This window comes from Cynocephalus volans, chromosome 8 (assembly GCF_027409185.1).
Source record: "Cynocephalus volans isolate mCynVol1 chromosome 8, mCynVol1.pri, whole genome shotgun sequence".
NCBI classification, from domain to species: domain Eukaryota; kingdom Metazoa; phylum Chordata; class Mammalia; order Dermoptera; family Cynocephalidae; genus Cynocephalus; species Cynocephalus volans.
The window spans coordinates 20,598,842-20,613,347 of NC_084467.1; the positions used below are offsets into that span (position 1 = coordinate 20,598,842).

The window sequence follows — 14,506 nt, forward strand, 5'->3', positions numbered from 1 at the left end:
TTTGGAACCTGCATCCCTTCCTTTCTTCTGGGGTCCTAGCATCTGATATTGGAGCCCCCAGATGGAGCCCAAGTGCAATGTGGAGTGAGGGAGTAGGATCAGGTTTCTTCTGCCCTGCTTCCAATGAGGGCAGGGACCGATCCCCAGAAAAGAAATGGGCTCCTGAGATTACAGCCCTCTCCCCTGAGTCACCTACCCCAGGGCCCAGGTGAGAGGCTTCCCACTTCGTCATGAGGCCTGTGGTGGCTGCCGCTGCCCCACCATCTTCCAGACAGCGTAGCAGGAGCCGCCCAGACCGAGGACAGCCAGCAGTGTAGCCACAACCCCACCCAGCGGACTCCGGGGCTCTGCCTTCAGCTCCCCGGCTACCTGCATCTGAGGATGCACAAAGGGTGCACCTGAAGCATCAACTGAGACTTCTGAGAAGGTGGGGGGTGGGACGGGGCTGAGAAGGTGTACTGAATGAAGGAGACATGGACTCCATTGTGCCCCAGGGAGATTCCACCCCGATCCCTCTCGCTTCACTGCCCATCTGGGCCCCAGCTGCTCAGGCGGCAGGGAACGTGACAGCCTAGTTGGTGGTGGTGTCCACCCAGCTATGGTAAGGGGAGGAAGGGGTCAGCGGTGCCAGAAACCAGAAGTTAGGGGTCCTTACCTGTAACACCCGAAAATAGCCAGGCGTCAGGCGTCGAAATCGCATGGTGTGGGGCACTGGTCTCCCTGGCAGCCTGTGGGGTGGGAGCAGAGATGAAGACCAGTGGTGTTCATGGTACCAAGAAGTGGAAATCAGGGTATAGAAGTTCCTGACCTCCTATACGGATGAGACCCATGCCCTCAGCGGATGCTCACCCGTGCCTGCCTGCCCAGGTCTGGCAGGGGGCGGGGAAGCTGGATCATTAAATCTGGTCCCTTCCCCCTCGGCCTATATCCTGCCAGCCTTAGAAGCAGCTGTCAGGAGAGATCAGCATCAGGCCTGAGCAGCACCTCCCCCACCCGTTGGAGAGGCCAGGCCGAGTAGGCAGGAGAGGCCTTGGCTGGCAGCAGTTAGGAGTCCCAGGTCTGCACCAGGTACTGGGGGGGGCCTCCCTCGGCTCTGGTCCGGGCCCTGTCCCTACATCAGATGACTGGATGGCACCAATCAGGAATCAGCAAAGGAGGGAAGAGTGCTTTATTAGCCTCCCTCCCAACAGTAGTACACCTTTTCCATTTGGTTTCCATAAGATCAACCACCCCTACCTTGAGGGAAGGCACATTTCACCCCTTTTCCCAAGACGGAGTTCCTACGGGGACTTCCCTACCCTCATCTTGGGGACAATAATAAAAGATTTGCACATACCAGTTATGAAAGCTGTACATGATATGTTAAAATATAGTAGCTGATTGTGCTACTGTTCTAAGCATTTTACAAGTATTATTTTTGTTTGTTTGTGGTTTTAGCAGCTGGCCAGTATGAGGATCCAAACCCTTGACCTTGGTGTTATAACACTGTGCTCTGACTAACTGAGCTAACCAGCCAGCCCCAACATGTATTATTTAATTTGCTATTGATTATCTCATAAAATGGGAAAAAAATAAAAAAAGGTGCAATTTGCAGAATAGTATGTAGAATATCTGCATATAGAGAGAAAGGAAGAATACCAGAAAACTTAGAAGTGACCCCACAGGGGAGCAGGAGAGTGACATGCTGGCCCCACTCCTAGGGCAGTGAGGGGTAAAAATGAGTGGTGCTGAGTTCAGGGAGGGCAGGGGCTGGCTGGGTTCTCATCTCTGTATCTGGTGCCAGCTCAGGGTAGGTACTTGATAAAATCAGGATGGCGGGGACAGACCTGTGTCTACCAAACACTGTGATAAAGTCTCTATTAACATTTATTGGACTTCCCCAGAGTGCCATGGGGAGGCTGTCATACAAAGAGACAAAAATGTTAAAGGAGGATGCAGCACAAGTTGCTCGAGGGACACAGTACAGGGTTGAGGACACAAGGCAAAGGACAAAAACAGAGAGGTGAAGGAGTGTTGCAAATTTGGAGCCTACTAGTTCACAAATGAAGGAGGCAAGGCCTGCAGGGACCTGGACGGCTGGAGTCTGTCCCCCTTGAAGGAAGCAACTGCTGATCTACTGTTGCTATTTAATGCCAAATGTGAAGGTAGGATGGGTTCGCCAGAGCTGGCCAAGTCCCAGAGAAGCTGGAGATCTCAATTTGTATGTAAAATTATTAAATTATGATTAATACGCACACACTACATGGCCATCCATGGGCCACATTCAGACTTTTGTTTTGTTTTTGGTGGCTAACTAGTAAGGGCATCTGAACCCTTGACCTTGGTGTTATCAGCCAAATTCAGACTTTGGGTCTCTGGGTACAGGTAAGATCATGATAGGCTTTGAAGGCCAGGTATTGGGACACTGGTAGAGATTCCAAAGTAGGTGACACAGTTGGAGGGGCAGATTCTGGGATGGCCCCCCAGGCCCCTCCCCACAGAATTAAAGCAATAATAACTCAGATCTACTCCATATTAAAGATTTCAAAGTACTTAAAGGATGTCCCCACAGCTCTAAGGTCTAGGTATCCCCCTTTTAGAGAGGAAGAAACAGGTTCAGAGAGGTGTAGAGGTTGCGCTCAGTCACACAACAATTGTGTGTGGAATTGATTCTGTCTGATTCCAGGGCCCTAGGAGTTCCCTGGCCTGAGGTGATGAGGATGAACACTCAGTGTCAGTTTTCTAGGAAAGGCACTTAAGCTGGGGTTCAGAATCCAAGGGATCCATAAACTTGGATAGGAAAAAAATTATGTCTTTTTTCCACTAATTTCTAGCCAAAATCTATCATTTCCTTCTACGTGGATTGAAGTAGTAGCAGTATCTTTGGCTTTATTACCAATAGAAATCACAGATATTTTGATATCGAATTGTAGTTATTTCAAGTATGTCAAAACATTTGTGCTCATAACTCAGCATTGTGGGAGTTATTAACCCACCGCTAAATCGGCCTGATGACACTCTTCCTGTTTCACACACTCGTGTGATGAAGATGCCATTGCTTGGGCACCTCCATGCCTATAGTGGCCCAGTGGCCAGATGGTGTCTGCCTGCGGCACTCCAGTGACCTGGGCTTCTCCGTCACTCTTCTGCACTCTCCGTCTTTAGTTGTTTGCTGATCATATGTGAGAGGAAGTGAGTCAAAGACCATCTCAGTCTAATGTTCTCATTCAGGCTGAACGACAATACACTGATACCATTAAAAAAGGAAAATGTAACTTTAATTTGCCAGTCTTGTTATTTAATGTTAATAAACACATATTCCTATGTCATACGTTTATGTTTTTAAATATATTTTGATAATTGTTCTCTTTGTGATCCTCAGCATTTTATTTTATGCCTTTATTTTATTTTATTTTATTTATTTATTTATTTTAAAGATGACTGGTAAGGGGATCTTAACCCTTGACTTGGTGTTGTCAGCACCACACTCTCACAAGTGAGCCACGGGCCAGTCCTTATTTTATGCTTTTAAAAGCATTTTTCTGAGAAAGGGTCCAAGGCCTCACCAGACTGTCAAAGGGTCCACGGTACAAAATAAAAGAGGGGGGGCTAAAAATCCCAGTTCTAAAAATTTTAGAGCTGTTCACTCAGATACTCTGCACAGCCGCCCTCTGAAGAAGTGACTATTTTAGCCGTTTTACAGACCAGGATACCGAAGCATAGAGGTCGGGGTCAGCCCCCGGTCACAGAGCTAACGAGCTGGCAGATGCACCCAGGGGTGCTTTGCTACTGCGCTTACCGCTCACCTGGTGGCTCCTTTTTGCGGAGCGGGAGGATCAAGGTCCCACCCTGCGACGAGGCCCGTTTGGGGAGGGTTCTCAGGCTGGCTCTGAGGTCACGGGAGTCACACACCAGTGGTACCCACCCCCTGGCTGGGTGCCCAGCTGCCAAAGCCCCAGGACGCCTGGAGGGCGGGGCAGGAGGCGGACAGGCGCTGGGTCAAGGGCTGTCGCGGCGCCTCACCTGGCCGGCCACGTGGGCACAGGTATGCGGCGGCTCCGCCCGGGGCCCAGCCCGGCCCCTCCCCGGGCCTGGGCGCTGGGAGCGGAAATTCCTGTGCGGGCGACCGGAGCTGGGCCATGGAGCCGGTGGAGACCTGGACCCCTGGGAAGGTGGCAGCTTGGCTGAGAGGTGGGTGGGGCCGGGTCAGAGTCGGGCTGGAGGGGGGCTAGGTGTGGTGGGTGTCCCGCCGGCCGAGGGACGGGGGAGGAAAAGGAAGAGGGACCTGCCAGTCCATCAGTGGCTTAGTCAGTCGACAAGTATTTATAGAGCGTCCGTCATGTGGCAGGCACTGTGCTGGGCAGAGGGATGAACAGGGTGACTCCGGAAGGCCGAGGACCCACAGAGGGTCCCCCACGGCCGCAGCATCCCAAGAGGCCGCCGGGGCGGCCTGGGGAGCCCCGCCGCCCCGGCCCACGTTGTCTCCCGGTCTCCTCTGCGCCTCAGGGCCCCGTGGGCTGTTACTAAACCCATCTCCAGAAGCAGAAACCGACACACACAGCCAGGAAGGGATTTGCTCAGTCTTGGGCTGGGGCTGGCCCCGGGGTCATTTCCCCCTCCTCTCACCCTGAGGCTCCCCGGGCGAGGGGCTGACGCAGCCCCACCCTGCGGCTCCCATCCACGGGGGAGATGCTCTCCCGCCCAGTGAGTCCAGGCAGATGAGAAACGACCCAAACTGCAGACAGACTCAGAGAAGTGAGGCCTTGTGACTGTGCCCCTGGGGCAGGGAGGTGAGTCAGGACGACCCTCCCAGAGTGGGGACCTGGAGTGCACTGGGGGCAGGCTCAGGGTGGCCAGCCCTGTTAAGGGCAGGGACTCAGGGCTGGAGTCAGACTCCCAGACTGGGTTCCAGGCCTGGCTTCACCACTCACCAGCTCCGTGACCACAGGTCTCCGTTTCTGTGTCCGTGGGATGGGCAAGGCAACCCTGACCTTATGAAGTGGACGTAAGGAGACAAGCATAGCCAGGCTAGTGTTCATAGCTCAATGTCAGGGTCTGCTGGGAGGGAGGCAGCCCAACACCTTGGGAAAGGAAGTCACTCAAGGGCCAGTAGCCAGGGAGTAACAGGTTCATGAGCTCCCAGTTTAGTGCTGTTAATGTCACACAGGCAGTGAGGGAGAGCTACTGAGCACACATTCCCCAGTGAAGAAGCCTGGCTCAGGACGGGAGGAATTCCTTCAGAGTGAACACTGCTTAACCTCCGTGTGTCAGTTTTCCCATCTGTAATTTGGGGATAACAGTAGTCCCTACTTCCTAGACATGCAGTGAGGGTCAAATGTGTTAATATGTGTAAAACCATTAAAGCTTTGCCTAGCGCATAGTAAGTGCTCAATAGATATTTCTCTCTTTTTTTTTTCCTGGCAGCTGGCCAGTAAGGAGATTTGAACCCTTGACCTTGGTGTTAACAGCACCACAATCTAACCAACTGAGCTAACCGGCCAGCCCTCGATAGATATTTCTCTTATTTTTGAGTCTCTACCTTGTGCCAGGCACAGGCTGGGGATTAGAGATAAATGGTTGTTTAAAGCCTGGTCTTTGAGAGCCTGTGATAAAGTGGGAGAGATTGATGCTCAAGTGCAGGGGTTTGTAGAGGCTCAGGGGACAGTGGGAGCAAGAGGAGAGCCCACCCTCAACCCCGAATCTAACCTGGGGAGTTATGGAAGGCTTCCTGGAGAAGTGGGATGAAAAGGGCATGGAAGAGCAGTTTAGGCAGAAGAAATAGCACTTGAAGGACGCTGAGGCAGAAGAGTGTCCAGGAGCTGCGAGGAGTTAGTGCTCTGGATCTGAAGTGTGGAGCTTGACGTGCTGTGCCAGGACGTGAGGCTGGCCTGCTCGCACCGGGCCTTGTATATTCTGGTGAAGATCTGGCCATAATAATATGATGGCTGTATTGACTGTCTACCATGAACCAGAGAATGGGCCAACTTCCTGACATATATTGTATCATTAAATACACACATGACTAGAAGGTAGTTGCTTTTATTATTCCCATTTTACAGGTGAGGAAACTGAGGCAAAGGGCAATGATATTACTTGCCAAGTGCTAGCACTCAGGTCTCCTAACTCCAAAACTCCTTGCTCTTATCCCCTATATCCCTCGTTCTCAGACAAGGGAGCAACAAAATCACCTGCAGGATTTGTTAAAATACAAACTGTTGGCCCCACCCCTGAGTTTCTGATTGAGCAGGTATGGGACGAGGCCTGAGAATTTGTGTTTCTAACAGGTTCCCCAGTGCGGCTGTGGCTGTGGCTGCTTCTCACCCTTTGAGAGCCACTGCCCTGTCCTGCCCTATTTCTCAACTCAGTGGCCTCATCTGTGAAATGGGCAGAACACAGCCTGGGGCTCAGGATTGTCATTAGAGACAGATTGGGGGGGAAGGGGCCTGCATGAGTGGAAAACTGGCCTGAAAGTTCATGACACCTCTTTTTCCCCCTCATGCTCTCCCTCTAGGCCTTGATGACTCCCTGCAGGACTATCCCTTTGAGGATTGGGAGCTTCCTGGCAAGTACCTGCTCCAGCTCTGCCCCCGCAGCCTTGAGGCTCTGACCGTGTGGCCCCTGGGCCACCAGGAGCTCATTCTGGACGGGGTGGAACAGCTCCGGGCTCTGGTGAGTGTATGCTGCCACATTGGCTGCAGTGTCCACCAGCCGAGGGTTGCAATGGGATGCTGGCTGCCGCTGAGGAGGTGACCCACCCCCTTTCTGGCACAGAGCTCTGGACTGCAGACAGAGAACCTGCAGAGCCTGACAGAGGTGCTGCTGGAGAGGACCTATACCTTCCAGAGCTTAGTCCAAGGCCGTCTGGGGGACTGTGTCGAGACCCCCGTCGATATCCTCAGTGCAGCTGTGGAAATGGTGCATGAGGCCCACGCCCTCCTCTGCTGGCTCAACAGGTACCCAGGTTGGGGTGACTGGTGAGGTGACTCTTCTCATCTTTGACCTCCTCCAGTGCCTGGGTGAGAAAAACAGAGCTTGGCTCTTGTTCAGATATGGTGGAGCAGGGCAAAGAGGTTAGTCAGTCTGTGCAGGGGCACTGGGATGCCTGGGCTCCCACCCTGCCCCAGCGTGTAATCATAACAGTCTTAACAACCGTTGGATGGAGAGCTCCCCCACCCCTTCACTGGCTGCTGCTTGTCCCACAGGACCCACCTCAAGTGACACCTCCTCAGGGAACCCTTCCTGTTACACACTCTCAGAGCTCCTACATTTTGCAACACTCATTACAGTTGAAGTTAAATCATTGATGTAATAAAGTGTTTAATGTCTGTCTCCCCAGTGCCTAGAACAGGGCCTGGCACTAGCAGGTGCATGACAAGTAAGTCCCATGCAGATGTTTCAGTCATCTCCTTTACTCCAAACCAAAACTCAACAGAGCAGGTATTATCCCCAAGTCTTGGTGAATAATCAGCTCCAAGTGGTTCAGCACAGCCCCTTAACCACTGCACCATCCTTCCCCTGCCAGGTACCTCTTCTCCCACTTACACGACTTCTCAGCCTGCCAGGAGATCGGGGAGTTGTGCAGGGAGCTGGGCCAGGCCTTGCAGGAGGTAGGAGAACCAAGAGCCAGGCTTGGCCCTTGCCCTAGAGACCAAAACAGACTGGATCTTTTTATAACCTGTGAATCAGCCCAGGATCAGGTGTGAGGGCTGGGATAAGCAAGGACAGGAAGAGAGGAGGCCCGGCCACTGGGTATGGATGGGGCAGTGGGGTCTCCTAGCTGGCAGGGGAAGCTCAGGAAGTTTGACATTCAGGAGGAGGTGGGAGGGAAAGGCATGTGTGGTGACTTCTGAGGGCCTGGTGTCAGGGGGATCAGACCTTAGAGTTGAAACTCTGAGCACTGTGGTTCAGGGCAGGGGGTCAGTGTACGGGAAGCAGGGGGTGCACTGCAGGGAATCTTGGCCTGCCCTCAGGAGAAGCCAGCCCCCTTACTTCCCCGATTCAGGATAGGTCCTGCTCTCTCACTGTTTGCAGGACTGTCCAGTGGCCGAGAAGGAGAGCAAAGTCCTAAGGATCGTGAGTCTGTGGGGGTGAGAGGGGGGTGGGGATGGGGAGGGCAGGGATGGGGCTCAGGCCAGACAACTGCTCCCCTCCCCCAGGGCAGTCATGTGGCTGGGATCTGCCACAACATCCTGAGCTACAGCCCGGAGGAGCTGCTGGAGCAGAGGGCCGTGCTAGAGCAGGTGCAGCTGGACGACCCTTTGGTGAGCCCTGACCTCTCACCTCTCACCTCTCACTCCTTGGCAGCCTTGTCCTGGCCCTGAAATATGGTCTAGGATCCCACAGAATCCTATACTGCTATGGATAAAAGCCTTTTACATGCAGATGTTAAAGTGGAAGCCCAGAGGACTTAGCTGGGGTCTCACCATCATCCAGCATTTATCCCGATCCTAAGGGCTACACTGGGTCTCAGGTGGCACATTCCAGCCCTGGGACACAGACATGGCAGGGGCCCAGGAGCAGGTTAGGAGATAGGGAGAGGACATGAATTTTTCTGCTTTAAACTTTGTTAGGAAAACCAGAGCCCCAGCCCTGTCCCTGTCCTGCCCCCGTCCCTGCATATCTCTTTAGGAAAGTTACTGAGAATCTGGTACCTCTGAATCAGTGGCCCCAGCTTCCCTCTGGCCCTTATCAGAGGAGGAGGCAGAGGTCCAGAGAGGGCAGCAAGCCCAAAATCACACAGTGAGTTGGGGCAGTGCCAACTTGGGGCCAGCTCTTTTCCCAGCTCTGCTCACCTTAGAGTCCTGGCACCCAGTGTAAGTCCTGCCTACTGGCCCTGCTGCCCCCAAGCCCTTGGTGACTGCAGCCTCTGCCTCTGCAGGGCCTGGAAATCCACACCACCAGCAACTGCTTGCACTTCGTGTCCCGAGTGGGCACCCAGGTGAGAGCCCCATACCCTCCTCAGCTGCCCACCTTTGAGGCCCTCTCCCCTGCCAGCCGAGCCAGCTTCAGGCCGCCTTCCCCATACCAGGTCCCCACCAACTCCCGACTGTGGATCCTGCCTGGAGACGAGGTTGTCCAGATCAACGAGCAGGTGGTGGTGAGTGGGGAGGAAACAGACAGGGTGGAGGGTGAGGTGGGTGCTGAGTGGAACCCAGGGCTGCTGCGTGGGGGAAGGCAGCCTCCTCCCCTTGGGGAGAGCAGGGTTGTAGGAGCTGCCTTCTTGAGATGGGCCAGCTGAGGTGGGCCAGAGCAGCCTCCACCCATCAAATCCTGGGTGAAGGGGCTTGGGGGGCTCCCTGGAGGTGGCATGTGGTGAGGGAGAAGCAGGAGGCTCGAGAGAGTTCTGAGGGTGAGGGTGAGGGGTTGTGGGCTGGCTTCAGAGCCTCCTGCCCGGCTCAGTGCCAGCCAGTGTCTCTGTCCTGCACCCACCCCATCCCCCAGGTGGGCTGGCCCCATAAGAACGTGGTGAGGGAGCTGCTGAGGGGTTCAGCTGGTGTCAGCTTAGTGCTGAAGAAGGTCCCAGTGCCGGACACCCCCCCACAGGTACCTGCCCCGCACCCCCAGCCTCACCTGCTTTCAGGCCCTGTTGTCAGCCCTGTCACCCTGTTTCCCGTTATTCCCCAGACACCCCCTCGGGCCCTGGCCTCCCCACACCTGAGGAGCCAGTCGCTGTCTCTGGCCCCACTGTCTCCCAGGTAACAGGCTGTGCCCTGGGTGTGTCTTGGTGGGGGGGGACCGTGGGCACCTCTCACCTCCCCTTCTCTCCCCAGAGCTTCATCCAAAGACATCTTTGCCTTCAGCCTGACTTCAAACCCAAGTCCTGGGCCCAGCCTTACCTGGACAGGTAGGTTCAAAGCCACCAGGTGGCAGATGCCCCTGGCAAGGCATCTGGCAGCCTGGTTCTGACCCCTCGATGCTGACACCCCAACGCCACCCCCTTACCTCCCAGGCGGGCTGGGACTAGGCTCATGGGCCTTCCCTCTCTCCTCCTCCCTGACAGACTCTATCTCCCGTGACCCTGAGCCCCTGCCCGTCCCCCCTGCACTCCCAGCCACACTCCCAGCAGGGGTAGCAGAGGATCTGGGGTCCCCAGGACGCCCTGACAAGGTAAGCTTAGGGACTCAGCAAGTTGGGGTGTAGGCTCTGGACCTGACCCTTCTCTAATCCCTTTATTGTCCTTTCAGAGTCCTGTCTTTGGTCAGAAGAAATCAAAAGGTAAGAGGTGCATCTGATTAGGTGGGGCCCCCCTATGTGAGGAGCCCTTAGAAATCTTTCCAGGGCTGGGCAAGACCACCCCCTCCACTTCCCACACAGCCTGCCCCGGAAACCACTGTTTCTGGGGTCAGACACACTTGTGCTCACAGCCCGGGCCACTCACCAGCTCTGCGACTTTGAGCAAACGGCTTATCCTCTGGTCTTCAGTTCCCACCTCAGACATGACACATGTAACATTCCAAGCACAGCGTGTGGGTTCAGACATCTCAGTTGGGGATGCTCGTCGGGGGTAAGGGAGCAGGTGTGGGGGCCGGGACGCCTGGCCAGCCCCTTGGTGACCAAGCTGTGCTGTGCGGCTGCAGGCGTGGCGACACGGCTGAGCCGCCGGCAGGTGTCGTGCCGGGAGCTGGGCCGGCCGGACTGCAGTGGCTGGCTCCTGCTGCGCAAGTCCCCTGGTGGCTTCATGGGCCCACGCTGGCGCCGCTGCTGGTTCGTGCTCAAAGGACACACGCTGTACTGGTACTGCCAGCCCCAGGTGAGACCCCGTACACACACACAGGCAAGCAAGCGAGTCACCTCAGTGCCATGATTTTTGTCTCTATTCCACCATCCACTCCCATCTGTGGTCACAGGCAGGCCCCAGACCTTCCTGGGCCCCAGTGTTCCCATCTGTAAATGGGGACACTCTTCAGAGAGAAATGAGTTAATATGTGTGTAAAAGCAGTTTGGAGAAAATATGCAGGAGGTGTAGAGAAAAATCACTTCTATGCTGCCCGCCTCTCTTTCCTCTTCTGATATTCTGTCCATCCAACTGGTGGGCTATTCATTCAGTCGTTTATTCACTCAACAAACATTCAGGTGCCTTCTGTGTACCCAGCTCTGGGCTGGGCACTGGGGACCCAGGGAAGAATTGAATAGTTTCTGTTTCTCGAGAACTTAGAGGCTGGTAGGGGAGAACATTGAACACATACTCAGCGACAATGTGGGGAACATGTGCTAAGATGAAGGAAGAGCCCAGGGCACATGTGGGAGCTCAGCAGAGGTGTCTGGTTCAGCCTGAGGAGTCTGGAAGCTTCTTGAGAAAGCAATACTTGGGGGTTAGTCAGATGGAAAGGGGAAAGAAAGCCAGGAAGGGAAAACAGCCTTTGCAAAGCTCAGTGGTATGAAGTGGCTTCATTTGTGTCTACTGGAGGAAGCAGTGCACAGGCACAGCCCCCTTTTCTGACTCTTCCTCTGGATATCTGCGGCCACCCTTTCTTTGCTCAGAGGCACCTCTTGGCCACACTTCCTGCCCCACCACAGATTCCTGCCCTGAGCCCCAGAAACAGAGAGACTTGTGGTTGGAGAGCCTAGGAGACACCCTCTGCCCTCCACTGCCATCAGGAACCTGAAGGGTAACTAGGAGCTGACTGGGCCTCCAGGGTATCAGGGTTCCAAGCTGACCCTCACGCTGTGTTTCCCACAGGATGAGAAGGCCGAGGGCCTCATCAATGTCTCCAACTATAGTCTGGAAAGTGGACATGATCAGAAGAAAAAATAGTTAAGTCCTGGGGGATTGTGGAGTGGGGATGGGGAGAGAAAGGGAGAGGAGGCTGATGGAGTAGGGGTGGGAGGCATGGCAGGTGCCTGGGATTCCCAGTCCAGCCTCCCTGGGTTCTGGATGGGCATGTCCAGGCTGAGTGAGGCCCCTCCACCCCCGCAGTGTGTTCCAGCTCACCCATGAGGTGTACAAGCCCTTCATCTTCGCCGCAGATACCCTGACAGATCTGAGCATGTGAGTGCCACCCTCCCCCGCCCCTACTCCCCCATGACTCCCAACCTCTGAGTTCTCGGGACCTGGATGCAAATCCCAGCCTCTGATAGCCGTTGGTCAAAACACTCGCTTCTCTAAGTCTCAGTTTCACCATCCGTAAAATGGGCGAAGAAAAGGTCCTACCTCTCAGAGTTGCTCTGAGAATTACATTAGAAGATGATGTGGGTGAAAAGCCCCCAGCATACAGTAGGGCTTCATGAATGGAAATACCCTGAGACCCATTTGCTCCTCCATAGGTGGGTGCGCCATCTCATTACCTGCATTTCCAAGTACCAGTCCCCAGGCCGGGCCCCCCCACCCCGAGAGGAAGGTGGGTGTCTCACAGGGTAGGTGGGAGGAACCTGGAAAAGCCTCTGCCTTTCCTTGGATGGGGGTCTGGGAACTCACACGCCCTAGCACACTCCCTGGCCACCCAAAACCCTGTGGGTTTCCCAACCGCTGCTCCCTACCCCAGACTGCTACAGCGAGACGGAAGCAGAAGACCCTGATGATGAGGCTGGGTCCCGCTCTGCCTCGGTGAGTAGGAGGCCACTGGGGGGTAGAGGTGGGAGTTAAACAGCAGGGTGTGGAGCTCACACTGATATCCTCCTCTCCTTCCGCCCTGCCTGCAGCCCAGCCCGGTTCAAGCTTGGAGTCCGCTCCATGGAGACACGTCACCTGCAGCCACCCCCACGCAGCGCAGCCCACGGACCTCCTTCGGCTCTCTCACGGGTGCTGTGCTGGAGCTGGGAGCTGGGCTGGTGGCTGAGGGCTAGAGTGGGCACATCTTCATCCAGCTCCCCCCTTCCACAGATAGCGGCGAAGGGGCACTGGAAGGAATGGTCCAAGGGCTGAGGCAGGGTGGCGTGTCCCTCCTGGGCCAGCCACAACCCCTGACCCACGAACAGTGGCGGAACTCCTTCATGCGGCGCAACCGAGACCCCCAGCTCAATGAGCGAGTGCACCGTGTGCGGGCACTACAGAGCACACTCAAGGTCAGCTGGGGGGCACTGGGCATGGCACGGGGTGGGCTCTGGGCTTTAGGCTTCGGTTTGTGGCTCTCAGCTCCGTCCTGGGCTCCAGGCTTCAGGTTCAGCTCTGGCCTCCGGGTGCAGCTCTGGGTTCTGGCTTTCTGACTTGGGGGCTCAACTCTGAGCTCCATGCTCCAGTCTGGGGCTGAGCTGTGGACTGGGCCAAGTTCTAGGTTCTGAGTTGGGATTTGAAGTCTCACCCAGTCTTCTTGTGCCAGGCTGGCCAGGTGCTAGCTTCTAGGCACTGGACTCCAGAGTGAGCTCTGGGCTTGGGGTCTGCCCCCTCCCTGGGTGATCAGGGCCCCTTTGCTGCTACTCACTCACAGGCAAAGCTGCAGGAGCTTCAGGCCCTGGAGGAGGTGCTAGGCGACTCTGAGCTGAATGGAGAGAAGTTCCGCAGGTGGAAGGAGCGGAACCAGGAGCTGTACTCAGAGGGCCTGGGGGCCTGGGGCGTGGTGCAGGCTGAGGGCAGCTCCCAAGTCCTGACCTCAGACTCCAGAGAACAGTCCTCCCACCTCCAGCCCTCTGACCCTGCAGAGCACTCCCATCTCTGCCCCCTCACCCCAGAGAGCAACCTCTGACCTCCTAACCTCTGACCCTGGCCAGTACCCTAGCTCCTGGCTCTGGCCCTAGGACCACCTCAACCCCAGCCTCTGACATGTCTAAGACAGCACATGCCTGGCTTCTGTCTGGGTTGAAAGTAGTGCTAGCTCATGGTTTCACCCCAAGCTGAGCCCTCTGCCTGGGCTTCCACCATTTCTGCTCCTGTCCCCTCTGGAGTGGGATAAAGTGATATGAGCCTAGAGCCACCCTCTCCTCCCTGAAGAAGAAATTCTCCCACCTCACCCTCAAATCTGCAGTGGCACAGCCCTGCCCACCTCAGTCCCTCTACAGTTTTCCCTTCCGCAAACCAGGTCTGTACACGTGTCCTTCATTTTACATGAGAAACACTTCTCAACCAAATAAAATCCATTTCTCTAAAATGAATCTAAGTGTGCCTTTATTTCCATAGAGAGTCAGGAGTCTGTCCCCCAGAGGGTCCTGGGATGGAAAGCTTTAGACTGGGGTGAGTGCTCTCGGCCATAGTGTGGGTGACTAGCCCCCTACATGGCCTGATGTCCTGGGCTCTTCACTGGGGTACCGTGCCTGCCAGATTGGTAGACTGCTGACCCATGGCTAGTGAGGGTTCCCATTAATGTCCCTGTCTCCCCAGCCCCCAGAGGCCAGAGTTGCTCTCCTACCCCATCCCCAGGGGGACAAAGTGAGAAACTTTTACTTTGTAGGTAGAGAAACATACTTTGCACGGAAGGGCAGGATGGCCATCCCTGGAGATTGGGGTGGTGGGATGGGGTGGCTGGTGCGGAGGGGTGCAGGTTGAGGTCTGTTCTGGGGCAAGACACTTCTGTCCTCGGCTCTCCTCAGCCCAGCACCTCCCACTCTTGGACCCAGAGCAGGGGTATGTCCCTGTTATTCCATCCAGGCTGCATAG

The 14,506-nt window shown here is 55.4% G+C and overlaps 2 protein-coding genes and 1 non-coding gene across 5 annotated transcripts; 1 reads left to right on the forward strand and 2 right to left on the reverse strand.

Moving 5' to 3' along the window:
* Positions 1-207: 207 nt before the first annotated feature.
* On the reverse strand, positions 208-4,193 carry ZNF593OS (ZNF593 opposite strand). Of its 3 annotated transcripts, none has more exons than XM_063106068.1 (3): positions 4,003-4,193; positions 656-728; positions 208-375 (listed from the first exon to the last, which is right to left on the reverse strand). In XM_063106068.1, the coding sequence occupies exons 2-3, from the start codon at positions 698-700 to the stop codon at positions 229-231; spliced, it is 192 nt and encodes a 63-aa protein (XP_062962138.1). In that variant the 5' UTR covers positions 701-728; positions 4,003-4,193; the 3' UTR covers positions 208-228. The 3 variants fall into 3 exon arrangements, with proteins under 3 accessions (XP_062962138.1, XP_062962137.1, XP_062962139.1); XM_063106067.1 differs by lacking the exon at positions 4,003-4,193 and adding an exon at positions 850-916; XM_063106069.1 differs by lacking the exon at positions 4,003-4,193 and adding an exon at positions 809-861.
* CNKSR1 (connector enhancer of kinase suppressor of Ras 1) lies at positions 4,050-14,004 on the forward strand. Its single transcript, XM_063106065.1, has 21 exons — positions 4,050-4,170; positions 6,491-6,648; positions 6,751-6,932; positions 7,502-7,586; positions 8,011-8,052; positions 8,136-8,240; positions 8,858-8,917; positions 9,008-9,076; positions 9,421-9,522; positions 9,604-9,674; positions 9,750-9,823; positions 9,980-10,086; positions 10,164-10,194; positions 10,557-10,729; positions 11,660-11,733; positions 11,897-11,968; positions 12,244-12,317; positions 12,462-12,523; positions 12,619-12,718; positions 12,800-12,981; positions 13,344-14,004. Exons 1-21 carry the CDS (start codon positions 4,119-4,121, stop codon positions 13,596-13,598), a joined length of 2,130 nt encoding a protein of 709 aa, XP_062962135.1. The 5' UTR covers positions 4,050-4,118; the 3' UTR covers positions 13,599-14,004.
* Positions 5,405-5,479, reverse strand: TRNAN-GUU (transfer RNA asparagine (anticodon GUU)). The gene has a single exon. It is a non-coding gene; the product is annotated as a tRNA-Asn (tRNA).
* Positions 14,005-14,506: the final 502 nt, after the last annotated feature.

Bases quoted from the DNA above. Each gene is read 5' to 3' on its own strand.
- ZNF593OS (XM_063106068.1), bottom strand. From the start codon at position 700: ATGCGATTTCGACGCCTGACGCCTGGCTATTTTCGGGTGTTACAG. The intron at 376-655 runs GTAAGGACCCCT...GTGCATCCTCAG, and splicing joins GCTATTTTCGGGTGTTACAG to ATGCAGGTAGCCGGGGAGCT.
- CNKSR1 (XM_063106065.1), top strand. From the start codon at position 4,119: ATGGAGCCGGTGGAGACCTGGACCCCTGGGAAGGTGGCAGCTTGGCTG. The intron at 9,077-9,420 runs GTGAGTGGGGAG...CCCATCCCCCAG, and splicing joins AGATCAACGAGCAGGTGGTG to GTGGGCTGGCCCCATAAGAA. The intron at 12,719-12,799 runs GTGCTGTGCTGG...CCCCTTCCACAG, and splicing joins CTCCTTCGGCTCTCTCACGG to ATAGCGGCGAAGGGGCACTG.